General features: G+C 38.5%; 4 protein-coding genes across 7 annotated transcripts; 1 reads left to right on the top strand and 3 right to left on the bottom strand.

Annotated features, from left to right (window-relative positions):
- Positions 1–992: 992 nt before the first annotated feature.
- On the bottom strand, positions 993–6941 carry LOC124640890 (regulator of gene activity). 4 transcript variants are annotated; one of them, XM_047178849.1, is made up of 10 exons: positions 6495–6932; positions 5873–6009; positions 5069–5341; positions 4384–4567; positions 3385–3579; positions 3022–3054; positions 2673–2877; positions 2350–2514; positions 1568–1703; positions 993–1139 (listed from the first exon to the last, which is right to left on the bottom strand). In XM_047178849.1, the coding sequence occupies exons 3-10, from the start codon at positions 5336–5338 to the stop codon at positions 1065–1067; spliced, it is 1263 nt and encodes a 420-aa protein (XP_047034805.1). In that variant the 5' UTR covers positions 5339–5341; positions 5873–6009; positions 6495–6932; the 3' UTR covers positions 993–1064. The 4 variants fall into 4 exon arrangements, with proteins under 4 accessions (XP_047034805.1, XP_047034804.1, XP_047034806.1 ...); XM_047178848.1 differs by lacking the exon at positions 5873–6009 and having other exon boundaries at positions 6495–6929; XM_047178850.1 differs by lacking the exons at positions 3022–3054; positions 5873–6009 and having other exon boundaries at positions 6495–6925.
- A 1212-nt stretch (positions 6942–8153) lies between these two features.
- On the top strand, positions 8154–12057 carry LOC124640703 (V-type proton ATPase subunit E). Its single transcript, XM_047178594.1, has 5 exons — positions 8154–8320; positions 8504–8679; positions 9787–9955; positions 10384–10578; positions 11015–12057. The coding sequence occupies exons 1-5, from the start codon at positions 8288–8290 to the stop codon at positions 11120–11122; spliced, it is 681 nt and encodes a 226-aa protein (XP_047034550.1). The 5' UTR covers positions 8154–8287; the 3' UTR covers positions 11123–12057.
- On the bottom strand, positions 11882–18760 carry LOC124640704 (glutamate [NMDA] receptor subunit 1). Its single transcript, XM_047178595.1, has 16 exons — positions 18602–18760; positions 18277–18399; positions 17932–18203; positions 17665–17817; positions 17286–17459; positions 16951–17212; positions 16749–16850; positions 16562–16673; positions 16242–16409; positions 16036–16160; positions 15476–15710; positions 15224–15372; positions 14724–14881; positions 14377–14549; positions 14045–14298; positions 11882–13099 (listed from the first exon to the last, which is right to left on the bottom strand). The coding sequence occupies exons 1-16, from the start codon at positions 18758–18760 to the stop codon at positions 12920–12922; spliced, it is 2799 nt and encodes a 932-aa protein (XP_047034551.1). The 3' UTR covers positions 11882–12919.
- Positions 18761–20131: 1371 nt separating this feature from the next.
- LOC124640902 (tol-Pal system protein TolA-like) lies at positions 20132–22384 on the bottom strand. Its single transcript, XM_047178862.1, has 5 exons — positions 22322–22384; positions 21897–22017; positions 21388–21565; positions 20861–21054; positions 20132–20499 (listed from the first exon to the last, which is right to left on the bottom strand). Exons 1-5 carry the CDS (start codon positions 22337–22339, stop codon positions 20324–20326), a joined length of 687 nt encoding a protein of 228 aa, XP_047034818.1. The 5' UTR covers positions 22340–22384; the 3' UTR covers positions 20132–20323.
- Between the last annotated feature and the right edge of the window lie 862 nt (positions 22385–23246).

Below are 23246 nucleotides of genomic sequence, written 5' to 3'. Positions count from 1 at the left end.
GTGCTATCAGCCCTTATTAACAGACTTGAAACAAATGGAGGTTCTCAATTAGTCTGTTTTTTTCTTATAACGTTGTGACGCTAAATGTGAGAAAAACTATTGATGCTAAGTGATTGTCGATTACCCACTACCTTATCTTACAAAGTGCAGTCTAGTGTACTTCACTATAAACGAAAACGATTACGTGACGATCAGCACGATTTCTCTCCCACGTGTGCCGTTGTCAGCTGATGCATCAAGATCATACATCATCCTCCGAGCCTTTTTCCCAAACTGTGTTGGGGTCGGCTTCCAGTCTAACCGGATTCAGCTGAGTACCAGTGCTTTACAAGAAGCGACTGCCTATCTGACCTCCTCAACCCAGTTACCCAGGCAACCCGATACCCCTTGGTTAGACTGGTGTCAGACTTACTGGCTTCTGACTACCCGTAACGACTGCCAAGGATCAAGATACAAATATAATATTATGGACCCCAGTTCTAGTTTGAATTGAAGCTTTGATTTTGGACAATTTTATTGGATAGCTTGTTACCTCTCAAAGGGAAAGAGAACTCTCAGGGTAACTTGCTCGGCCATAAGAAAAAAAGGATAAATATTGACGAATAAGAACGATTTTTGAGATGGCCCATCTACCCCAGCGGGGCCCAGCCCCCAGCGGGGCCCAGCAGGGCCAAGGCCTGCCGGGGCTGCGGGTTGTTCGAAAGAGATACCGCGGCCCTGGTACATAAAAGGCCTATGACGGAACACGACGATTTTAGTCAGTAAGAGTCTGACACTCCCTCACCGCTGCTAACCCACAGCGGGAGGGGTCATTTGATGATTTTACGTCGATAAAAAAAAAAAGATGGCCCATCTAGTAGGTGTGACAAATTAATAATTTCTTTTCATCAATGGGCATACTGTCGCAGTATGTGATGTAATATTTCGTAGCAATAGTTACATAGTTGTGAAGATTCAAACAATGGTGCTTTCTGAAGAAATGAAAGAGTATATCTTTTTTTAAACTTGTACTTTTTATATAACAAAACTACAATAGGTGTATGAGAGAGGACGCGGCGGGGACGCTACGTGAGCACGTGAGCGGGCAGTTGCGGTCGACCCTCCAGCTTGCTGTAGTCCAAGTGGAATTCCTTCGCCACCTGAACATCAAATAACATTATATTGTACAATATGGCTGGATATATTATAGCCTATTCACACTCGCGGAGTTTTTCCGAGCGACACCCCTCGGTTTGTACGGACGGTGACAAGCTGTTTTTGAGGTCCTTGCGCTCGGAATATCCACGAGTGTGAAAAGGCTGTTAGGCTGATAAAATTAAGTTAATCATATTTCAACTACACACATTTTGACGCCACGGGAGACAAAATTGTCCTTGGCACATTAAACTAAAAACATAACCCTTCTTGGCAGTCTGCTTAATACCGGCATTCCATACTTTTACTACGTAAATTACTGGCAAGAAGAGAGCTCTCAAGGACTCATTTATATCCATGGGTTCTTACATTCAACAACATAAAACATTCCTCATGCATAAATATTGAGTAAATCTATAAACGACAATAGTACCTTACGCCAGTTGTGCGCATCAAAGAAGTAATAGGTGCCGCGCTCGTACGTAGACGTCTTCTCCACCATCGGCATGCCGGGCGCCTGCGAGATCCACACCTTCTCCTCCATGTGATACCGCCATTCGCGGTTGTAGCTGAAACAAATATCATCATCCCGTCAGCATATCAAAATAAATCATACATACATTTCGGAGTTACCGCCGAAATTACAGTGATTGATACAAAAAACCATTTCATTCAGCATATACTGTTAAGACCCTAACCAGCGCGCCTAAAACGTAGCGTTAGTAAATCGTTGTATTAAATTGTCAATGCCCAGGAAGGGGCATATATCGTAATAGGTTAATGTAGTATGTTTGTCACTGGCCAGTATACTATATAGCAATACTTTGGCACCCATATTCAAACTGAATTTTGGAGATTGTCGATGAGTGGCTACTTCTGTTGCGCCGGCGACGCTGCTACCCGTCACCGGCCAGGAGGTTAAGGCTGGCCAGTCGGATGCTCATCACTCCATCTGTAGATCGTCAAAGCGTTGTTGAACAAACATTCAAAACGTTGACATTTACAGGTGTGTAATGTACGCGCCACTTTTATATTTTATTATATTCTGTTACAGACAATGAATGACAGAATTTCCTAATAACTTGATATTATCATCGATATTTTGTAATAGCCCCTAAGATAAATATCATGTCCTATCACAATGGATCAATGTTTTAGATAACCAGCTTACAAGCAGTTGTAAAGTTACTTATAATAAAATATGGTTTGACTCACAGTTCGGCTGCAGCTGCTATTTGCAGCACGTCACCCACGAAACAATAGAACAAATAAAATAAGAGGTCTTCCTTATATCGATTCAGTCGTAGAGGCGCCAACTTTTCTCTAATTGAACCATTGATTAGATATTCGGGAGGCACATGGTAGTCCATATCTTGTGGTCTGAAACAAACATGAGAAAACATTAAATTGATGTGGTCATACGTTTCTACAGGCCATGTTTATGTTGCAAATATTATACATCCATCTGCATGAGTCATGCAGTTGAGTTGCAAAGGGGTGAATTCTAAATGATTTGATTGAATATTGAGGCGACGTACCTGCACGGCGTGTCCGCCCAAGGGCCAGCAAAGGTGAGATAAAGGTTGTCTGGTGAATTTAGATTCAATCCGAGCGCAGTGAGATCCTGCCCTAACGCCAGCGACACTAAACTGGGGTCCGATTCCGCTGCGCGAATAAACGTCAACAGTCCCACGATACCAAACTGGTTCGGTATCATCGTCTCTGGTATATTCGTTACTTTACCTAAAACATTACAACTTATTAGACAAATGCTGGTACGAAAATACAATTTCTAATGGCATATTGTCTGGACTACATATTAAAACAGCTTTCAACAACAAAACTATGCATTTTAATATATTTCCAGCTCTTATTTAGTATACACACCATAGAATTCCGTATGTGCTCCTTGACTGATAACTTTAGGGACAAAAAAATTACATGTCAGGTGCAAAATTCATTTTAATTTACTAAGTATCTAACTTAAAACTCCACAGATATAGATTGTTAAATCAGAGCATGCATGAATTAATGCAAATGATAAGCCCAGCTTGTTTTGTTTATAAATTAGAAATGCATTACAATTTTCCTTCATAACATGCCTCAATTATTTGAAAAATTCATTTCTGTGTTATTTCAATCAGGACTAAGTAAGTTTTACGAATTATGACCAAAATAAATCATATTTTAGTGACTAGAATACCATTGCATGGCGAAACAACAAATTATTAGAGAAAATTAGATATGTACCATCGGGTGAGGTTTGTATGCCCTTCCTAGGCTTGTCGTTGGTGTGGTTGCTGAAGTCGGGCGGCGGCGGCAGCGGGCCAGGCGGCGGCAGCGGCGCCGTGCCGCCCGCGCTCGACGTGCCCGGCAGCGCCGGGAAGTCCTCTGAAGACATCGTGAACTCTGACTGCTCAGATGTAGGCTGCTTCACCATACCCACTGACAGACAAGCAACAATATAATATTACAACTACATTAGATTTGTAATATATTGGAAGTGTTACTAAATAATAAGTATTTCTACATAGAATTTAAGTAATCATTATTATGACTTGTAACGAGGACACACGTTTTAGTCAGTCACCAAACCAATGTGAAAAATTATTCGTTTGTTGGGAAACAACACTATTCCTGAGTAACACTAGCAAGATTTTATGAGAGGACTTGAAGAAGGTAGTTTCCCCAGGACGCGTGTGTACCGCGTGAGTCAGATAGTTATCGATATGTATTGTGTAGGATAGTAATTTAGAATAAAAACAATTTGATATAAGAAAAATCTAATTGGAATCTTTGCAAAACCTAAATTCAGTTGTCAGTGTTCATCATTTCCCAGTATTTTTTATCTGAACTAGCGTGACACATCGCCACTAATTTGTTACATGAATATTGTGAATCATTTGTAGAATGTTGGATAGTTTCTGTACATTCTTATAATATTACTAGTTGTTTTTCACTGATTCATCAATTTGTCTATATCTTGAGGAAAAAAGCTCCCGCAAAATAGATTTCAATCTATGATTTTATCTTATACCAAATTTCAACCTCAATGGCTGACTTGATTACCGTTTAAGAGCAACAGATGGATAGAAAAGGGTTACTTTTGGATTCATTTGACTTTTACCAGTGATAGAATTTTGACATTAGCCCCATACAAGTAATGTCAACTGCCTATCTATGGTAAGGTGAACTAAAGATAGACAGAGTATACGTAACGGGCGTTAGTGTAGTTGCAATGCTAGTTACCGTAAGGTTTAGAGCCGGGCGGCGGTGGCGCGGCGGCTGGTGCCTGGTCGCCCGCCCCCCGCGCGGTCAGCGAGGGGAACTCGCTGAGGTCCAGTAGAGGAGGCGTCGACGTGTCTCCGCCCTCTCCGAACACCGAGTGGTAGTTGCTGCTTGTGTTGAATCGGGACAAGTTGCCCATACTCGACTGCACACACAAACACACATTGGTCAATGATGAATTTAACAATTGGGAATATTGGGATCACTGTTATGTATGCAATATTATTCTTATTTAGCATGGTATCCACAAATATTTTCACTTTAACAGTATGTCTAAAGAGCTAATTTCAAATTTAGTTTTCACCTGACATCTTCCTAATTCATAGAAAACAATAAAATTACGAAATAAAGCGGTGAAACTTGTAAGGAAGTAGAATACCAATAACACAAATCCATTGCATATTTATTTGATAACCAAATAAAATTCAGTTAAAGAAATAGTTTCCACAAATACATGTGCCAGTGAAAGCCTACACATAACTTCACCAAACAATTTTAACTCACTGTTTATATGAACAATAATCAAATGGGAAAAGTCACACAGATGAACACCAGTCTCACAGAGACAAGACCTTTATTCTGGCTACTTTATGAATACCCTCTCACTAAAAATATCATGCCATTGTCATGCAAAGTAGATTCTCACCATGGAATTTGAGTTAGGCTGCGATAACGCGTTTGGTATGGGTACCCTGCGGTCGGCAAAAGCCCGCTGGCCGAATAGTGTTGATCGCGATGCCATAGAGGGCGGAGCGCCCCCGGGCATGGCGGTAGAGTTCCGGCCGGGCGACAGTGCGCCTCCGAACGTGGGCGTCACATGGCCCGACACGCCGCCCACCAGCCCCGAGCTCACGCGACCGCCCACTCCGCCGCTCGCTAGGCTTCTAGGTGCTTGTTGGAAATTCAAGTTTGCCATAACCTGCAAAAGTTTACCATCAGCTTTATTTCAAATCTGCCACTACAGGAGTTTGTATTCATGAGACAATGTGTCACAACTCTTAAACTAGGGCACTAACTTACACTACCGAGTGACCAACTTCCAAAATGTCCCGCAATAGATTTGTTTGACAGATATATCAAGAACTCTCAAAGCTGACTAGTGACTAGTGTAGTAATTTACGGTGTGATTTGTACAAGCTTCCTATTAAACGAAGCATAATCCTAAAGTTAGTAGTTAGCTTATAATGCTATGGAAAACTAACTATTGTTTACTAACTGCCGCTCAAACCAATTACATCTATAGAAGCAATTATTTCCAAGATACTGTTTGTTACGTAGATGGAATGTAATTTTTACAAAAAAAAATAATGTGTTTACAGCATTAATTACTCTTTAATTGGAATACTTTTATTATCAGGCAGTGATTGTGTCAATTGTCTTAAAATTAGAAAGTCTGACTCTGCAAATAAAACAAGCCACAAGTTATAAATATATTCAGTTGAATACTAACATTTCACACAAAGAGCTAAAGAAAGTCTTTTTCAAAAGTCTTCCAACTTGATATTTCAAGACCAACTTTCCAATATCTTGACTGGACATGAGTATTGCATTCAGCTACGAAAGGCATTTACTTGTACTAAGTAAACCCTAAATAAGAAACGAAATTTAATATTTATGGCCAATTGGTCAACAGATTTCACAGGTTGAGGTAGAATATGGTAGGTCAGTAAACTACTCACAAAATACTGTTACAAGCAACATTCCCAACATAAAAGCACATAAATAGAACCTCTAATTGTTCAATAACTTCAGGAACTGCATGAAACTGTCGATTTCAGTGGTTTCAGTAAACGAAACGGTACCTTACGGTAAAACTTTGTTGACTTGAACAACTATCAGTTCAGCTTATGAAGTAGGTATTTATGAAACGAGACCAAATGAATTTCATACATACGCATTGAGGTGTTCAATGCAGAGATAGGAATACGAGATAACGTTGGATATTAACAACAAATGAAGTAGGTATTATACATATATCAGTATTTTACTATGGTTGGTTATTCGTCCCCTGTCAAACAATGGCGACCCCTGTTTTTGGTACACTCGATTCTTAAAAAATTACAAATTTTTACCTAATGTGTCGACGTCAGTCCTTGTTCCACTATTTCAGTACCAGAATAAATGGTTCATAATCGAGTATTCTCTGCAGGAACAAATAAATCCACTCCAATGAAATAAACAAAAGTTTGTTGACTGTCCAATTTAGACGACGATTTATATGCATTCAAAAATTTTAAGACGAACTAAAGAGATGCTCAAGACCGTCTTTGCATGAAACACTGCTATAAAACGCTGAAAACTTTATACATCTTTACGTCACTTATAAATATTTTAACAATTTCACTCAGTTTTGTCGAACGCCACATTACCCTAAACAACTGGCGGCCATATTGTTGAAAGCGGACGGAAAACTGTAACAATTTTCGCTCTAGTAACTTATTAATCAACTGTATAGGCCGTGTTGAAAAAAGCAAATCAAGATAACTTGTCAATTTTTATTTTTATTTTTCATATTATTTAGAAAAGTCGACATATCTGTAATTTAAAAAATCAAACATATTTTGATTAAATAGTTTTTAGTTTGACTCCTGCAGCCAACACTCAATTTAATTACCACACCTAATAAAAAACGTGATTTCGGGGAAAATAATAGAAAAAGTTTTCCATCTTAGTCTATGCCTTTCAAATAATAAATCTTTTATCCACGTAAGCAAACTTTTGATTCAATATAAGATGCTACAAAATTAAATCGATATTTCCCCCAAATGAAAATATGCTATATTCTGAAAATTCGTCAACTGAACCAACTCGTCAAAAAAGAATATAGTGTTAACAACAAAATAAATACAGACTCCCACTTTTTTGATTACGCTGTATTTTTTAGAATGTTGTCATTTAAAACAACTGTGATTCTTCTTTCTAACTTTGAATGAAATATTTTATTTTCAGGTAAGATATTTTCTTCTGATACGGGATTCATTACGTGCTCATATATGTTTTCTATATAAATTGGATTTCAAAAATATTTTTAAATAAACGGATTGAAATACTAAATAAATTTGTTGCGATTTTTTTTGCTTTAAAATGGTATAGTTTTAAAACACGTCATTTTTATTTTATTATAATAATACATTAATATAGCACCTATTCATCTTATCCACTCTAGGAAATTTGAATGTAAATAATTTAAATATTCGCAGAAATATATTGATGAGAAAAAACCCCTTGGCCACTATGATTTAATAACATATTTTGCTTCAAGGTTTAACTAATCATTCCCCCTTACTTATAAAATCTCTAATCACCTTCTAAGCAACATTTTATCTAATCACTACTTAAAGTCTTAAGTAGTCATTAAATGTTAGTTAAGACATGCTTAAGCATCGTTTATAAGTAAGAATTTTGTTAAACAGCCCTTAAGTATTACTTATATTTAATTCACGTTTATAAGTAAGGCTGTTAGGTTTTATATAATCATGATGATTTTCTGAAAGAGGATATGCAAAAGAAGGTGTTAGTATGTCAGCTAACAGAGAGAAATGGAAGCGGAAAATATATTGAGCCGATTCCAAATAACTTAAAAACTAGGCAGTAAGAAGAAGAAACCAAAGTTTAAATTAATTTAAGGTTCTTTGTAAAATTCTGATTGGAATCGAATAAGTATAGTGGAACAATTTCCTAATGCTGAGGTGTCTATGGTTTAGGGGTAAAGTTAACTTTACTTTGCAACACCGGGATCATATGATTGTTCAATGAAGAAGCACGTCTGATAGGCGTCGACTTACTTCTTTGAGCCAGTTTTTAGTTTTCTGGCTCTTTATCGGTTGTTTTTCGTGTTAGTGGTGCATAATATTACCCTACAGCCATGGCGCTCAGCGATGCAGATGTTCAAAAGCAGGTTTGTGAATGAAATTCAACTGCAACGTAAATCTGTCGACATGGATTTGTCCGAATAATTGATCCGAAATGAGGCACTTGCCGAATCTGTTACGGATAGCCTCTGCGGTCAAAATGGATCTTATATGCATTTTTTTGTTAAATAATGGTTTATTTGAATGTAATATGGTATATTTGTTGTTAGATCAAGCACATGATGGCCTTCATCGAACAAGAGGCCAATGAAAAGGCTGAAGAAATCGATGCTAAGGCTGAGGAGGAGTTCAACATCGAGAAGGGCCGTCTGGTACAGCAGCAGCGGCTGAAGATCATGGAATACTATGAGAAGAAGGAGAAGCAGGTTGAACTCCAGAAAAAGATGTAGGTCCCTTTATGTATTACAGCACAAGTAGCTAACATGGTGCCAGAACACATAAGATATGCCAGCCAGTTGCAGGCTTTATTGATTACAATCTTTCATAAGAGAGACCTACTCTAGATATAAATGGTTACTATGAGGAAAGTGAGAAAGTCTTCCCATAACTTAAAACATACTTATTCATTTAAGTATCCTCCCCTAGTAATTCATTGTGATACTTGTCATACCTTCCCTGCACTTACTTAGCACCTAATTAGGTTCTATGTAAGAGAATATGGCCTTGAGTAAACTTGTCTTCATTGATCCCATTAACATTACATAAACTGGGATTTCCTTAAACATTTTGGCAGAATTTAACTACTTATGGAATATTTTTTCTGTATCAATATTAATTATTACTTACAACTTAACCAAAATCAATTTTAAGTGCATTTAAATCATAATGCAGCACTTTTGACTTTTTTTCAATGCTTGAAGTAAAATATCATGTGATCAGTTAAGTGTAAGTTCATGAATCAGTGTTACAAGGTTTGAATATTGCTTCTTGACATTTGATTTATAAATCAAAGCAAAAATAATCTCAAATCTTTTGATAATGGACATGTTTTCATTCACATAAAATGTTATAGTAAAATTACTACAGTCACATGACCATACCATAAACAATTATATTGATCATGTTATATTTTTAATGGGAATGAGACTTAACCTATGATGCGTTCTGTTTACAAGTTTTAATTTATGATACACACATCATAGAAAATAACTTTTTATTTCAATAATTTAATAAAAATTGAATTAAATTTTTTTCAACATTTGTCTGACATAACAGAATGGTCTGATAACAATGATTACAGAAGTTATCACAGTCAGATAAGCCTAATATAATGCCAGGGGAAACATATAGCATATTCGTAGTTCCTTAGAAAGTTATTTTTAAAATGCAATTTGGTTGCTGTAATAAGACCAAGATAAAACTGTACACCATAACAATTTAAAGAGAAACACTTTTATTTTTTCTTAATTCATTCATTCATTCGGATAGTTTTCTATACACTTCTCTTACAAAAACAATTATTGAGATATTTCATATATGAATTTGTTGCCAGTCAATCATCGAACATGCTGAACCAGGCCCGTCTTAAGGTGCTCAAAGTACGTGAGGACCACGTACGCAACCTGCTGGACGAGGCCCGCAAGCGCCTGGCTGAGGTGCCCAACGACCAGAAGATGTACAGCGAGTTGTTGACCACGCTCATTGTACAGGCTCTCTTCCAGGTATGTACTTCTATGTCTTTCATTAAATGTCCTATGCGTAACTTTGTTGTTCTTGCATAAATATACAGCATATTACTAACGTATTGCTTACTTTTCACATAAAATCAGTCAATATTGAACTTGATGTGAGTCATAAAATAATAATGTTAGTCATTAAGGTATATATCTATGGGCCAATGCAGCCTGTAAATAAAGGTATTTGATTTGATTTTGATAATGTTTTAGCTCGGGTTGCAGTGTCTGTGTGTTAGTTATTTTTATTTATTTATTAAACTATATTTTTGTCGGAAAAGTACTAAATTGATCTATCGTTACGTTTTTTAGACCAACTTTTTATATGACTTATTCTACTTTTAGTAAACTAAGGTTAACTAACAATATTCGCTTGAATAGTTCTTCTTCATTAAAACCTCTTGATAATATTTCAGATCATGGAGCCATCAGTGACCCTTCGTGTCCGACAAGCAGACAAGGCCCTAGTAGACTCTGTGCTCGGCAAGTGCCAGGCGGACTACAAAGCCAAGATCATGAAGGATACCGTACTTAAGATTGACACTGACAACTGGCTGTCACCTGACACCTGCGGCGGAATTGAACTCGTCGCCATGAAGGGTCGCATCAAGGTAATGTGACATTTATTTGTATTCTTTTAAAGATAAATTTCCATAAATACTTCAAACACAAAATTTTATCAAAATCAGTAAAACTGATACTAGACACGGTTGAAAGGCATTCAATCTTTGCTCTTGTAAAACTGTGTACTAAAAAAATAAAGACTAAAAGAAGTAATCTAAATATGAACACTGCCATACCTTGTGTTGATTCCGGTTCCGCAAGTAACGCGTGGAACCGCGGTTCACCATAACTATTTTGGCGATAAATCGTGATGGTTCTAGTAAGCGAATCTCTCGCATATGGATTATAAAACTTGTATTTGAGCAGTATTATAGTGTAACGGTCACGGCCGATAAGCGACATTGTTTAGCTACACCGTCGAAGGGAGACTGTCGTGTTTCGCAATATAAGTACCGTGTCGCAGTAACGTGTTGGTCTGTGCAGATCTGCAACACGCTGGAGTCGCGCCTGGAGCTAATAGCCCAGCAACTGTTGCCGGAGATCCGTACCGCCCTCTTCGGCCGCAACCCTAACCGCAAATTCACCGACTAAACACTTAGCGGTGAACCATATTCACACCTGTTATTACTAACAATTTATTTAAAGTTCATTATTTGTAGAACTAAAATAATATTATAAATAAGTGTTTTCCTTTGCCTAATTAATTATATCGTAATAATGCGTACAATTTTATCGCTGTTTAGAATGTAATCTGATGAATGGTCCCGTTAAGTCGCCAGAAAATGTACAACTGATAATGTGTGATCATGTAAGTTTCTGATTTCTGGGAATCGTATCACCAGATAGCTTGTAGTCTACACTGTGCATTAGTTTCGCCTGCTTCAATAATAACAACATCTTACTGAGCATAAAATATTTTACAAACAACAATTCATTCATATAGCATAATGTTATATGTATTTTAGAGGAAGTAGTTTATAGGAATTGGAGACGGTTTAATTAAGATGTTACCATTTATTAAGTCACGCAAGTAACCACTACATAAAGTTGATACTGAGACGGACTCCACTTCAACTCGTCCCTGCAGTATTACTATAGCACATATACACACGCAACGGTAGATCGGCGTTATTTCTATGTGAGATATATAATGTATTTTAATAATCTTCCCTCTATGTATTATGAACGTTGTTATTGGATGTTGTGGATAAATATTTTCGTGTATACCATTCATGTTATCAGTTAGGAATAATTGAAGGCTGTAAGGTTGCAGCGCGGCAGCAGCATCCCACGCTATGTCCACTCAAATCAAGGCAACGATTTGACTGCGCGCAGGGTGGAGCCGCGCCGGAGCCTTGCAGCCGCACAATACATTCCTACTTTATGTTTATCCTGGCAATCTTAACATTCTGGCTTGCTTTTGACAGTTAACACAGAGCACCATAGCTCTTGTTACGTACTAAGTATATATTATTCCCATATAGCACTGTTAAAATCCTTATGTAAATATATAGATGTGTTGAAAATAGTCTTTCATTTTGAGTAGTTTAAGCACCTCAAGTAGATAATTAATAAACCATCTCGAGTAATCAGTATTTATTTGGTGTCACATGTAGATGATTCGATAAACTACACAACAATATAAAAACTTATAGAAAACAAGATATATTTATATGATTGGACAATAATAACGACATAACAATTTGTAATTTAAATATATCAAATTCCAATTACTATATTTTTTTATGAAACACCCTGACTAACGTCAAACACTAGCTAATCTTATATGTAAGTATGAAGTTTTCTTAGACATTCATTTAATACCAAGAGTTCAAGGGGTAAATATACAATCTGTGTATACATCGACTAGTGAATTCAGTAAAAAAAGTCTGAATTAATTTCACATACCTTACAATTACCTAATCACAACTATTATGGAGTTCAGCAGTAAATATAGGCATGTATTCCGTAAGGCCTTACCCTGATAGAAACAAAATAAATATTTGGCAAACTTAAAGCCCAAACAACTTAGGCCAAAAATGTTCAGTCATTGATTAGGCTGTCAGTGCACTAAGAAAGAAAGGGCAACAACTTCAAATTGCCCTTAAAAATGTAATAGTGTACTACCACGTAAGATTTATTTATTAACTAAATACCTAAGTTGAGCTTAATAAATTCTTCATATATCATAAGCTAAGTTCACAGCAACGATTCAAATTCTAACTACTTTGAGGACGAACAACACCAACTTATGCCTCGTTCACACAGTGCGAGTTCGAAGACTTTTTTGTAGTCTATTTTCATGGATATAGTTACATCAGGCATTCTGCCAGCCAGTGATATTTTCGCTCGCACAATGTGAACTGTCTTTTAATAACTGTAGTGATTTTAAACGACAAGATGTGAAACATCAGGCGTGTAAGCTGGTAGATATCTAGGCACACGCGGCTCGTCTCGGCGTCGGGCTCCTCTCTCCACGGCCAGGCTGATACTGCCGGCCTCCTTCACGCCGTTTGACTTCGCCCTGCGTTGAGACGGCAAGATGGCAGCCCGAAGTGTCTTCCGTTTCTGAAAATTACAAACGTTCATAGAACTGCCCTTGTACACTAAAGAGTAGTAAACAAATGGAATGATAATGCAAAATCGCTGGCAAAATTATTGTTTCTATAGTTCGGCCATTCAGAGAATGCGTTCCTGACACGTCGCGATTGAACTGACGACGTAATAACATTCATTGATTATTGATATAATAATGTTGTTTTAATGCTCCTCAATTGTTAAAACGGTAAACAACCAGCAAAAATATTTTTATCGTAACTGCAACGCCATTGCAAAGTTACGTCGTCAGTTCAATCGCGACGTGTCAGGAACGCATTCTCTGAATGGCCGAACTATAATGTGTAAAGCGTGCCTTATCAAAATAAATTGTACTTTGAACAGTGCAAGTAAAGCGCGTTGCAGTGAACTTAATTCAGGCGTTTATCTTTCCATTTGTTACTCTTCTATAGTGTACAGCCACGAATATAACATGAATAACACAATGACATCTACTTACAACAGCAATAGACTATTACCGTGTCCAGCGAGTTGGTGTAAAGCTCCACAAAGCAGCGGGGACTTATTGTGATCAAAATTATATAACAATGTACATGAACATGAAAAGTGTTTATTTTAAATAAGTTCAATATTGGTCGCTAACAATATTTTGATGTCTACATCGGGGATGGCGAACCTAAGTAAGCAAACTAGACTAGGTATACCTAATCGTTTTGTTGTCGCTAAGCGTGTTTTACAAAAGATATGTAACTAATTTTGGTATAAAATTTCTTAAGTGACGCATTAAAATTGGGATTGACTAAAAATATTTGAGTAGCAATGGTTCGCAATCCCTGAGCTACATACAGTGCACATCAGTCGTCGGTGGGGCACACATATCTATATTTTACTCTCTAACTGGTGTTTGACGTTATTGTAGTGGTCCACATCCATGGCCTTCGCCTTGACTCTGTTTACCTCGACAGCTCCGCGCCACCGGTCGGCGGCGTGGCGCGCGATTTCCATCCTCTTCTGTTTCCTGATCTGGTGACGTTTGTACACCACCTCAATCACTATGAGTACTATGCCCCCTATAATGCCCGCTAACACAAGTATGAACACCCCTGCCATGTTCTTCAAGCCTAAAGTGTTCGGCGTCTTTTCGTTCTCTTCACAATTTAGCATGTTGTTTCGAAGTATCCATAGGTTGTCCAGAGATTCCATTATACCGCCTGAAAGTTATAATCGTAGTTATTACCCAGTTTCCTCTGTACATGTTGTCTGTAGTTGTTAATCTAGGCGCTACATACTTTCGTGGAAGTCCAATATAGCGAGTGTAACAAGGTCCGCCCAAGGAGACCCTTTCTGCAATCCCACGCCATAGCCCGACCGACCAAACAGTTCTCCAGCCGTCACTAGCTCACAGTCCTGAGCCGCTTCGAATTCCAAACGAGATGAATCCCAAATAAATGCCATTAGTTTACTGTAACCACGGACCAGGATAAGAACATTGAAAATGAGAAGAAAATAAAAATCTACTTCAATCTCCTAAACTACTTAAAAAATTATTCCTTTGGTGTTTTAAATTGAACTACTAAAAACAAATAAAATTCGTGAAAATCCTATATGTCTATAGCTACGTAAATCTGCAACCTACCCATTCTTTACATCCTCGATAGCTTGCTCAGCGTTATCGTAATTATTCGCTTCCATCGTTCGATACATATTCGACAATTCAACTTGCCGTCTAAAATACATATCAACAGCCGACCCCTTTACCGTGGCACACGTCAGATTCTCCATGGTATTGCGAAGCTAAAGATAATAAAAAATGAAGCATTAGCTACTGTCTAAACTAAGTCTCTATGCTTCTACATTAGCCCGAAAATATTAATCAGTGAAGTTGTACCTCCCCTTCAAACTGCACCATCGAACAGTCCTAGGGAAATATTGCTATTATCAATTAATCTTCGTATTATGGTCTGATTGATGGATAGGTACTTGTTTGAGGAATGATTTATAGAAATTGTATTCATCCCCTGGTGACATTTTTATTGTGTCACTTTCGAACACTTTGGGCAAATATCGAAACCTCACTGCATCTACGTAAACAAATAGCTGATGAAATATTTGCTAATGAAAATGATGTTCACCTACCCTTGCGTCGTTGATCCCGGTGAGTTTCGTCTTGGGACGTTCGAGCACGAGGAAGGCAGCCAAGTTGGCAGTGTACGAAGCTACGATGATCATTGCAAAACCTGCCCAGACCATGCCGAGAACCCTCGCGGAGAAACTACGAGGGGTGCCTGAAACAACCGAAATACGATCATGAAGCAAGTCCGTACCTGTGCTACTATGCACTTCGATATGTACGGGTATATGTACATATGAACTCAGATTTGACCTTACCTTCGCCAATACCGCTGTTCAGAAGCACCCCCCAAGCGAACCAGATTGCACTCGAAAGATTCAAGGCGTCTTCTTCCGTTCCATCAATATTGGCCAGTTTGAACCTTCCAAATGGTGAGAACCTGTCCAGCAGGTACAGCACAAGAGCCACCACATGGACCGACACCATCACCAGAATCCATAGCGTGTTGGAAAATGGTTGCAAGAATGATACCAACGTTGACGAACGTGATGGCTGAAACAATTCTTTTATGAAGTAACTCTTACTATCAAGACTAGAGTAGACCGAAGCCTCCTATATGTAGATACCTAATCGGAGGGAGGTGACCTTCCAAAATACAACAATCGAGAACCGTTTGGTTAATGACTTAGGTATACGATTTTATTGCAACTAAGTGCAATCACATTCATTCAAACAGGTTTTTATAGATGGAATGAGAAAATACACAGTTGCTGTAGTACCTACCTAAGTAATGGTTTCTACAAGCAAAGTTAAATAGCCATAGTGCTTGAATCTGTGTGCCTGTTACCTACTAATGTGAGGGGTTTCCTTTACGTACCTTTTTCTCTAAAATTGTAATACCTTGATATTTGAACGGCTTACTGAACTCAATAAACTCTGCCCTTTCCGGGTTGATAGTAAGTGGAGCGACAATCATATCTGCTCGCTCATATACCAATTCACCTAGGAATTTATAAACGCATTAAACAATTTCCTTATTGTTATATTCAAATTAATCTTCATAGAATGGTAGGATATTCTCACCTATGAGCCCTGTCCATTCTTTCTTGGCTCCAGGCTGGGAGAAGTTGCGTATAATGTAGTTCCCAAATTGACCATCAGGAGAAAGAGCCAGGGAATAAGTAAAGTTTATCGCCTTTGACAGATGTTTTAGGAGATCCATGCAGAATCCCTTGCAGCAATAAAGTTGATCTAAAACATAACGTTGTAGTAGTGGGTGCCCGCTTACGGCTGAGCTTGTATTGCAGTAATTAGACTTCGCTAGGTGCTGCTGACTCCTCCTCTCAAGTGGATGTCTATAATTTACCTAATTACAGTTAATTTTCTGTTGTATTTCTACCTACCTGTATCTTCACTGGCATTGTAATGGGGGCAAGGAATCTCTTCTGGTGTACATTCACTCCCATCGTCAATTCGTCGAGTGTACACAAATGGCTTCTCCTCAATCGTCAATACCTAAAGTTACAGCAAATATTACCTTGTGCCAATTTAGAAATAGCTACAAGTATTCTATATAAGTCTTATAATTACCTTAAGATGCGTTGGTATCATGAAACCTTCAGGTTTCGAAGTACTTCGACCCATCCATATAATCTCTTGCTCTTTTAGTTCTAAACGCATCTTCTGAGTTTCCTGAAAATTATCAAACTAATTTATTCTGTTCTGTGACCTACTTTTTTGCTTCATCTACTACAAATACAGAATGCTTTGTGACATAAGGGGCATTTCTTACCTTCGAGTAAAAGTATTTACCAACAGCCACATGTTCTCCTTGAGCCCTAACATTGACCATGTCATACTCCGCATGAACTCGGTCTCCATGGTCGTCAAAAGCCACATGACCAGTAGCACCATTCTCTAAGCGTTGCTTCCTGACGTAGTCAAAGAGAAGACGTCCAGTTGTCCAGATAGACCCTGAGTTATCGCAGTCTGAAGGTGGAGCGTGAATTTCTTCTGATGTGTTCATGTCACGAATCGCTGATGCTAGGACATAGCTACAAAAGAAGAAGCCAATAACTTTCGAAACCTTTGCTGTTTAGAACATTTTCTCATTCAAAATTTACTTACATGGAGTCCTGGATATGAGCATGTTCGTTCGTAGCATTGACCAGTCGTAAGCCCAGTAAGCCCTCAGGTGCGTTAGCAGCATCCAAGGCCTGTTCTGTTACCATCCACACGTATCCAACTGTGGTCATATTGAGGAACGTAGCGTCACGGAATATTATCTCTGCGTCCGTTTTGCTGCAAAACATTTGATTTTAGGTTGGGATATTTTAACAAAATTATCGAATGGAATCGGAAGACGCTGGATGCAGGTCGCCTCCAACAGGTATCTGTGGAGATCTAAGGGGGAGGCCTATGTTCAGCAGTGGACGTCCTATGGCTGAGATGATGATGATGATGATGATCGAATCTTTTAACGTTTTCATTAATAAAATGATCGTACCTTGCATACATAAGGAATACCCTGGCCTGAGCACCTTTAACATCCATGAGTCGATCGCTGAAGGAATCTAATCCCGGTTCAAACTCAATCACCTGTTCCACTACTACTTTACGGTCTACATCCTCATCCACACTTTGGGAAGTCGTCTGGAACCTGCAAACATATTAATTTTCTTGTATTCAATTGTAGGTGACCAAAAACCTCACAGGTTTCGCCTGGAATGGGATAGTCTAGATTACGTAACTTATTCGTAAGTAGGATACTCACCGTCCCAAAATGGCCCTTCCATCAGTATCAGAACTATGAATGAATATGACCTTCATATAATTAAAATGCTTCAGAACATCAACCCACACATCAGCTTGGTGTGAATATGGCGGGACTGTTCGAAGGAACGACACGTGTATGTTTTTGTCAGAGAACGCTGAGTCTCGGGACGATATGCCAATGACTGGGATGTGGTAGAAACCGCTAGTGTAGGAGACAGCTGCTGGAGAGAGATCTCCAGTTAATGGATGGGATACCACGACTGCGTAAACCTGGAAGAGTTTTATATTGTTAGTATATTGGGAGCTATTGATAGATACTTATCTCTATCTATAGAATACTTACCCGATGAGCAATGAGATCTTTACAAACGTTCAGAGCCGTTTTTATAGGATTCGGATCCATGAGCATCGAATAATCATGGTAGGTAACTCCTCTTGGCACATATTGATCTTTGAAGTTTAGATTCTGCAATACAAAACAAGTCGTTAAAATATTGCTATCGAAACTCTGATAGTAAACAGGCTCATGTTGAGTAATTGGTTGACATGAAACGGAAATGCAAATTAGCTTTAACTGCGTTAAATTAAAACGTTTATGGACACAAGTCACTATTTCTCGTGTTGAATTATGCTTTTCGTTTCGTGGTCTCGTGCTATTAGGTACTTACCGATATAGTGTCCTTGAAGAATGCAATAGACTCGTTGCTAGAGAGAACTCCTCCGACATTGTAGTAAGTGGGATTGGAAAACCGACGTCGGTCGATGTCGGCGGTCACCAACTGTCCTCCGCAGTAGAGGACCGCGAGGAAGACGTGGCAGGACCACATCCTGGTGCCTTAGCAAAGGAAGGAACATCTTATTTTTTTACGTTGCTCTACTGAAACTAGGTGTAAAATTCTCGTGTCTAATCTCATATGAGTTGATCGAAGCTAATCTGCTTAGAACCTATAGTAAACTGGAACGAAAAAAAGATCGACATGACTTCATTGTGGCTTGCATGCAGCAATAACATCGTAAGTATGCAAAATAGTGTATTGTTATCCCACCAGCCTACATTACTGGATGTTGGTAAATTATAATTTAAAGTACCTAAAGTATTGTTATAAAAACGCCTACCTAATAATTTTTGCCCTTGTATTCATCATCTATATATTCCCGAGTTTTCATAAGGACCAAACAATCAGCGCGCCTGCGCGTTTACATTTTCAACATCCCATGACAGATGGAAATCTGCTATATAAAAGTTAGCGCATGCTCGAAAGCATTTCAGAGCATCTGACCGGTTTATTGTCTAGGTCACGTTTATCTACAAATTACTTGTTTTGCGATGCACACTGATGCGCTCCACCGGTTATAAATGTAATAATTGAGTTTTTACTATTATTTTTCTGAAATCTTAGCGATATAAAAATATCCACTGTTACCTACCTAAACAGTTAGTAGTTTTATAGTTTTTTTTTGTTTTGTATCTTGATATCTACAAACTTTGCATCACATAACGCAACGTTAATTTAAGTCATACAACTCATTACGAGCAACAAGCAAACTCTAGCAATGGATTATTAAATGACAGCTTCGAGCTATCATGTAAAGGCACAACTTTAGATTGCGTGTGAATATTTCAGTTACACCCCTTTTCAGGCACCCAGTTCTAATTTACTGTCCTAAGGACGCACACACAGGTCGGGTATATTATTCTTACCTTTTGTTTAGGCTTCCATTAGATACATTTTGGATATTTGAGGTTTATAATCACTAAGTTACAATACATTTGATTTCGACAACAGATGCGGGATGCTGTGAAGGCACGATGTATGGAGTTTCATCTCCAGTGAGTACCGCGCAGGCGTTCACCAAATCAATACTTACGAACAAAAACTCTGGAAGAGGCTAGACATACCTTAAATATCCCGTTTTACTATCATTCTTTTGTTTTTGGGCAATTAAGTGGTCACTTAGCCCAATATTCTTTTTGAAAAATCATTACAGCGGTAAAACGTAGTTATCGCAAGTTCTTAAAAAAATAAATGTTCATGATGTAGGTCAGTGATCACATTTTTAACTCTATCAGTGTTCAGTTACATGAATATGAATAGCTGTATGTCACGTAAAAGATAGATAAGAAGAAATAATTTGGGTTTTTGATAAGGCAATAGGCAATGTACCTACCTGTCTACGCAATCAGTTTAAAACAACAATTAAAAAACCAAAAACGTTTATTAATTCGCTTATGTTAGTACAGATCTTAAAGCAACTCTCAACTAGTGTAAAACTAGCTACGAAGCGTTAACGCGTCTGCATTTGCTTAATCTATTAACATAAGTAGTCAAATTGTATTGTTAAAAATCTAAACAGGAATCTTCTTTTGCTGGTGTCTATATCTGTAGCTTCTAAGCCCAGCCCCAAGCGGCAGGGACCCAGGCTGATGGGGCCCAGGGCTTAGCAGGCCATTCAGGGGTCTGGGGGCGAAGAGCCGCCGCTGCAGCTGTGGCGGCGTGTTGAGCAGCCCCCGCGGCACCAGCAGCGCCGGAGCTCTGGATCACTGACAGCTTTAATGCTTCTATGTCTGAAATAGAAGGAATATAACTATTACATAAGCTAACTATTAATTAATATACGGGATGGGTGCGTGAGATGACAGGTCGAACCAGTAACTTTGATTAACTCTTGCTTCATCATCATCATCATCATCAGCCTATCGCAGTCCACTGCTGGACATAGGCCTCTCGAAGTGCACGCCACTGAGATCGATTTAGGAAAAAAACTCTTACTTAGGAATTGTTAATTTCCTGCTGTTGGAGTAGTTTATAAATGAACTCCAGTTTAAAAGGGTATGTGAGACATTTCCTGCTGTTGTAGTTGTAGGTAAATAGAACTCCAGTTTAAAAGAGTCTGTGAGTCTGAATAACTTCGCTAAGTGTTGGTACCGGCGTTCTGCAGCCTAGCAGCCTGGTTATGCGCAGCACGTTGTATGGCCTTAGCCGCCGCAGCCTCACGGGCGGCTGCGATCTTCTGCGCGGCGGCGGCGCGGGCCTTCGCTCCAGCTAACTGCGCTTGCGCCTGTACTGCGGCCTGCGCGGCTTCTAGTGCGTGCGCGCGAGCGTTCCTTGCTGCCTCCTCACTAAAACATGTTCATTAGTGTACTATTGGAAATGTTACACTTACACAAATAAATAATCGTTTCAGATATTGTAAGAGGACCTAAGTCAGTCACGACATGAGATTTAAATCTGTGCATTAGGTGCATCGGAGTTTACGGTGTAGGTATACAGCGTTTTTTTTTTTTTCATTTCTTTATTATCTTAAGAAGGTATTAGTTACAAGTCCAGTGTTCCATAGATTTAATAGATTCTGTAGGTGTGTGATAGCCAGACTTTTTAGATGCTATTCCATGAAATAAGTACCTGGTAAGATGCTGTTGCTTTGATGGCAGTATTAGGCTTATCTCACAAACCTCTTATGAGCTGCGCGAGCAGCCGCAGCTTCCTTAGCGCTGGCTACACTTTGCTGTTCAAGGGCAGCATGCTTGGCTGCAGCCACCTCATGTTGTGCAGCCATAACAGCTGTTGCAGCGGCCTTCGCAGCGGCTACTGCCCCCGCCACATCTGAACTTGTGTCTGATGACCATCCTCCTGGGAATTATATAAAGATTCTTGTGTATGTGACGAAGTCCATCTATAAGTTGTTCTGAGCAATATTACTACCAAGTTTCATCGAAATCCGTCTAGTAATTTTTGTTCGAAAGAGTGCTATTTAAAGCAAGCCCTAGAAATAGGTAAAATGCATGGTTATATTACAGGAATAGACGACTGAAGCAAAACTTACAGGTATATAAGAAAAGCTAAGTCTCAGTTTTCCATCGCTTCCCCAGAAAGGAACTACTTGACGCAGCTGCATAAATGATATCTGAGCACACATTTCTACATGCCCAATTAAGAAGCTACAAGATATTTAGCGCATTACCATGTCCGCTCTGGACCCAGGCTGCCACTCCTGGCCACGCAGCAGGCTCAATGCTAATGACACTCCTCTTGTCCTGCTGGCTGCTGGCTGCGATAGCCGCGAACAGACATACTGACAGAACCTGGAAGGTAAAGTTATTCGGTTTAAATTAGAGCAGATTGGGGGAGAAAGAAAAATGTTGCTTCCTTGAAAAGGAGCTTTGAGTTTGAATTGATCTAATTCAGATGGTTATGGTGGCGATTCCTCCCGCGTACCTACTGAGGGAACTATAGATATCTCGCACATGGAAAAAAATATCCTTTAGTAAGCTGTACTGCCAAGTTTCATAGTTTTGGCGTAACAAACATACACACACCTGACACACCCAGGTACATGTCCTTACAAACTTTCGCATTTATAATATTAGTAGAATTGATTGAACTCACCAAAGTAATATAACTCATTGTTGCTGTTGTAGTTTACTTTACGTCCACACAAGATAGTTTGATACAAAACTGATAGACATGGATCATTTTATATTGTTGAATCCGGAAAAGACTGTATAGAAAGGGACCATAATCGATACCGTCTAAATACGGCGAACCTATCATTTAATCGATATTCTTTCACTTTCTTCAGGATCTAATGACTTAGATATTGGAAGGGATGAATAGGTTTCCTACTGATTATTGCTTTAATTATCTTAACTTGTCTTATATAGGTTGATACATCTAAATTTTGCAAGTTAAATGAAATTCTACGCTTAATAAATACGAGTAGGTAATTAGGTACCTTATCCTATGTAGGTGAAAGGTAATCGGTACGTACATGTACCCAGTAGAAATATAATAAATACCCTATTTAATTAATTGAGTTCATCCATATTGCATTAAACGGTAGGAAGGAAGCCTATCTAACAAAAATCTCCTGCATCCGCGGTCGCTGGCAGTTACTTTTTAATACAACGACATTTGTACGGCAGCGGAAAGCTGTGTTTACATACCTAGGTACTTGCCTATTTTAGGTATCTTACAGAAGCTAAACAGCTATCTCGAAATCATTTTTTGTATAACTCTACTGTATTAGCTCTCTTCTCAGTGCCTTTTGTTATATGCAAAATTCTATCAGCAGATAAAAGTTCAAACCATGTGCTAGTTAACATTGCTTATCCAAGTAATATTTGTTATGAGTTTAGAGGAGATTGTGGAAAAAAAAAATGATTTTTATTTATAAATTATCTTTATTTATCTCTAAAACTAAAGATCGACTAATTAACTTTTACATATTTTAGTTTGGCAATACATACGACATAAATGTCAAAGGCCACAAAATCTGAAAATCAATGTATTGGAATAAGTGTTACCATTAAAT

The sequence above is a fragment of the Helicoverpa zea genome, chromosome 21 (genome assembly GCF_022581195.2).
Source record: "Helicoverpa zea isolate HzStark_Cry1AcR chromosome 21, ilHelZeax1.1, whole genome shotgun sequence".
Taxonomy (NCBI): Eukaryota; Metazoa; Arthropoda; class Insecta; order Lepidoptera; family Noctuidae; genus Helicoverpa; species Helicoverpa zea.
This window is presented reverse-complemented; position numbering and strand designations above follow the sequence as displayed.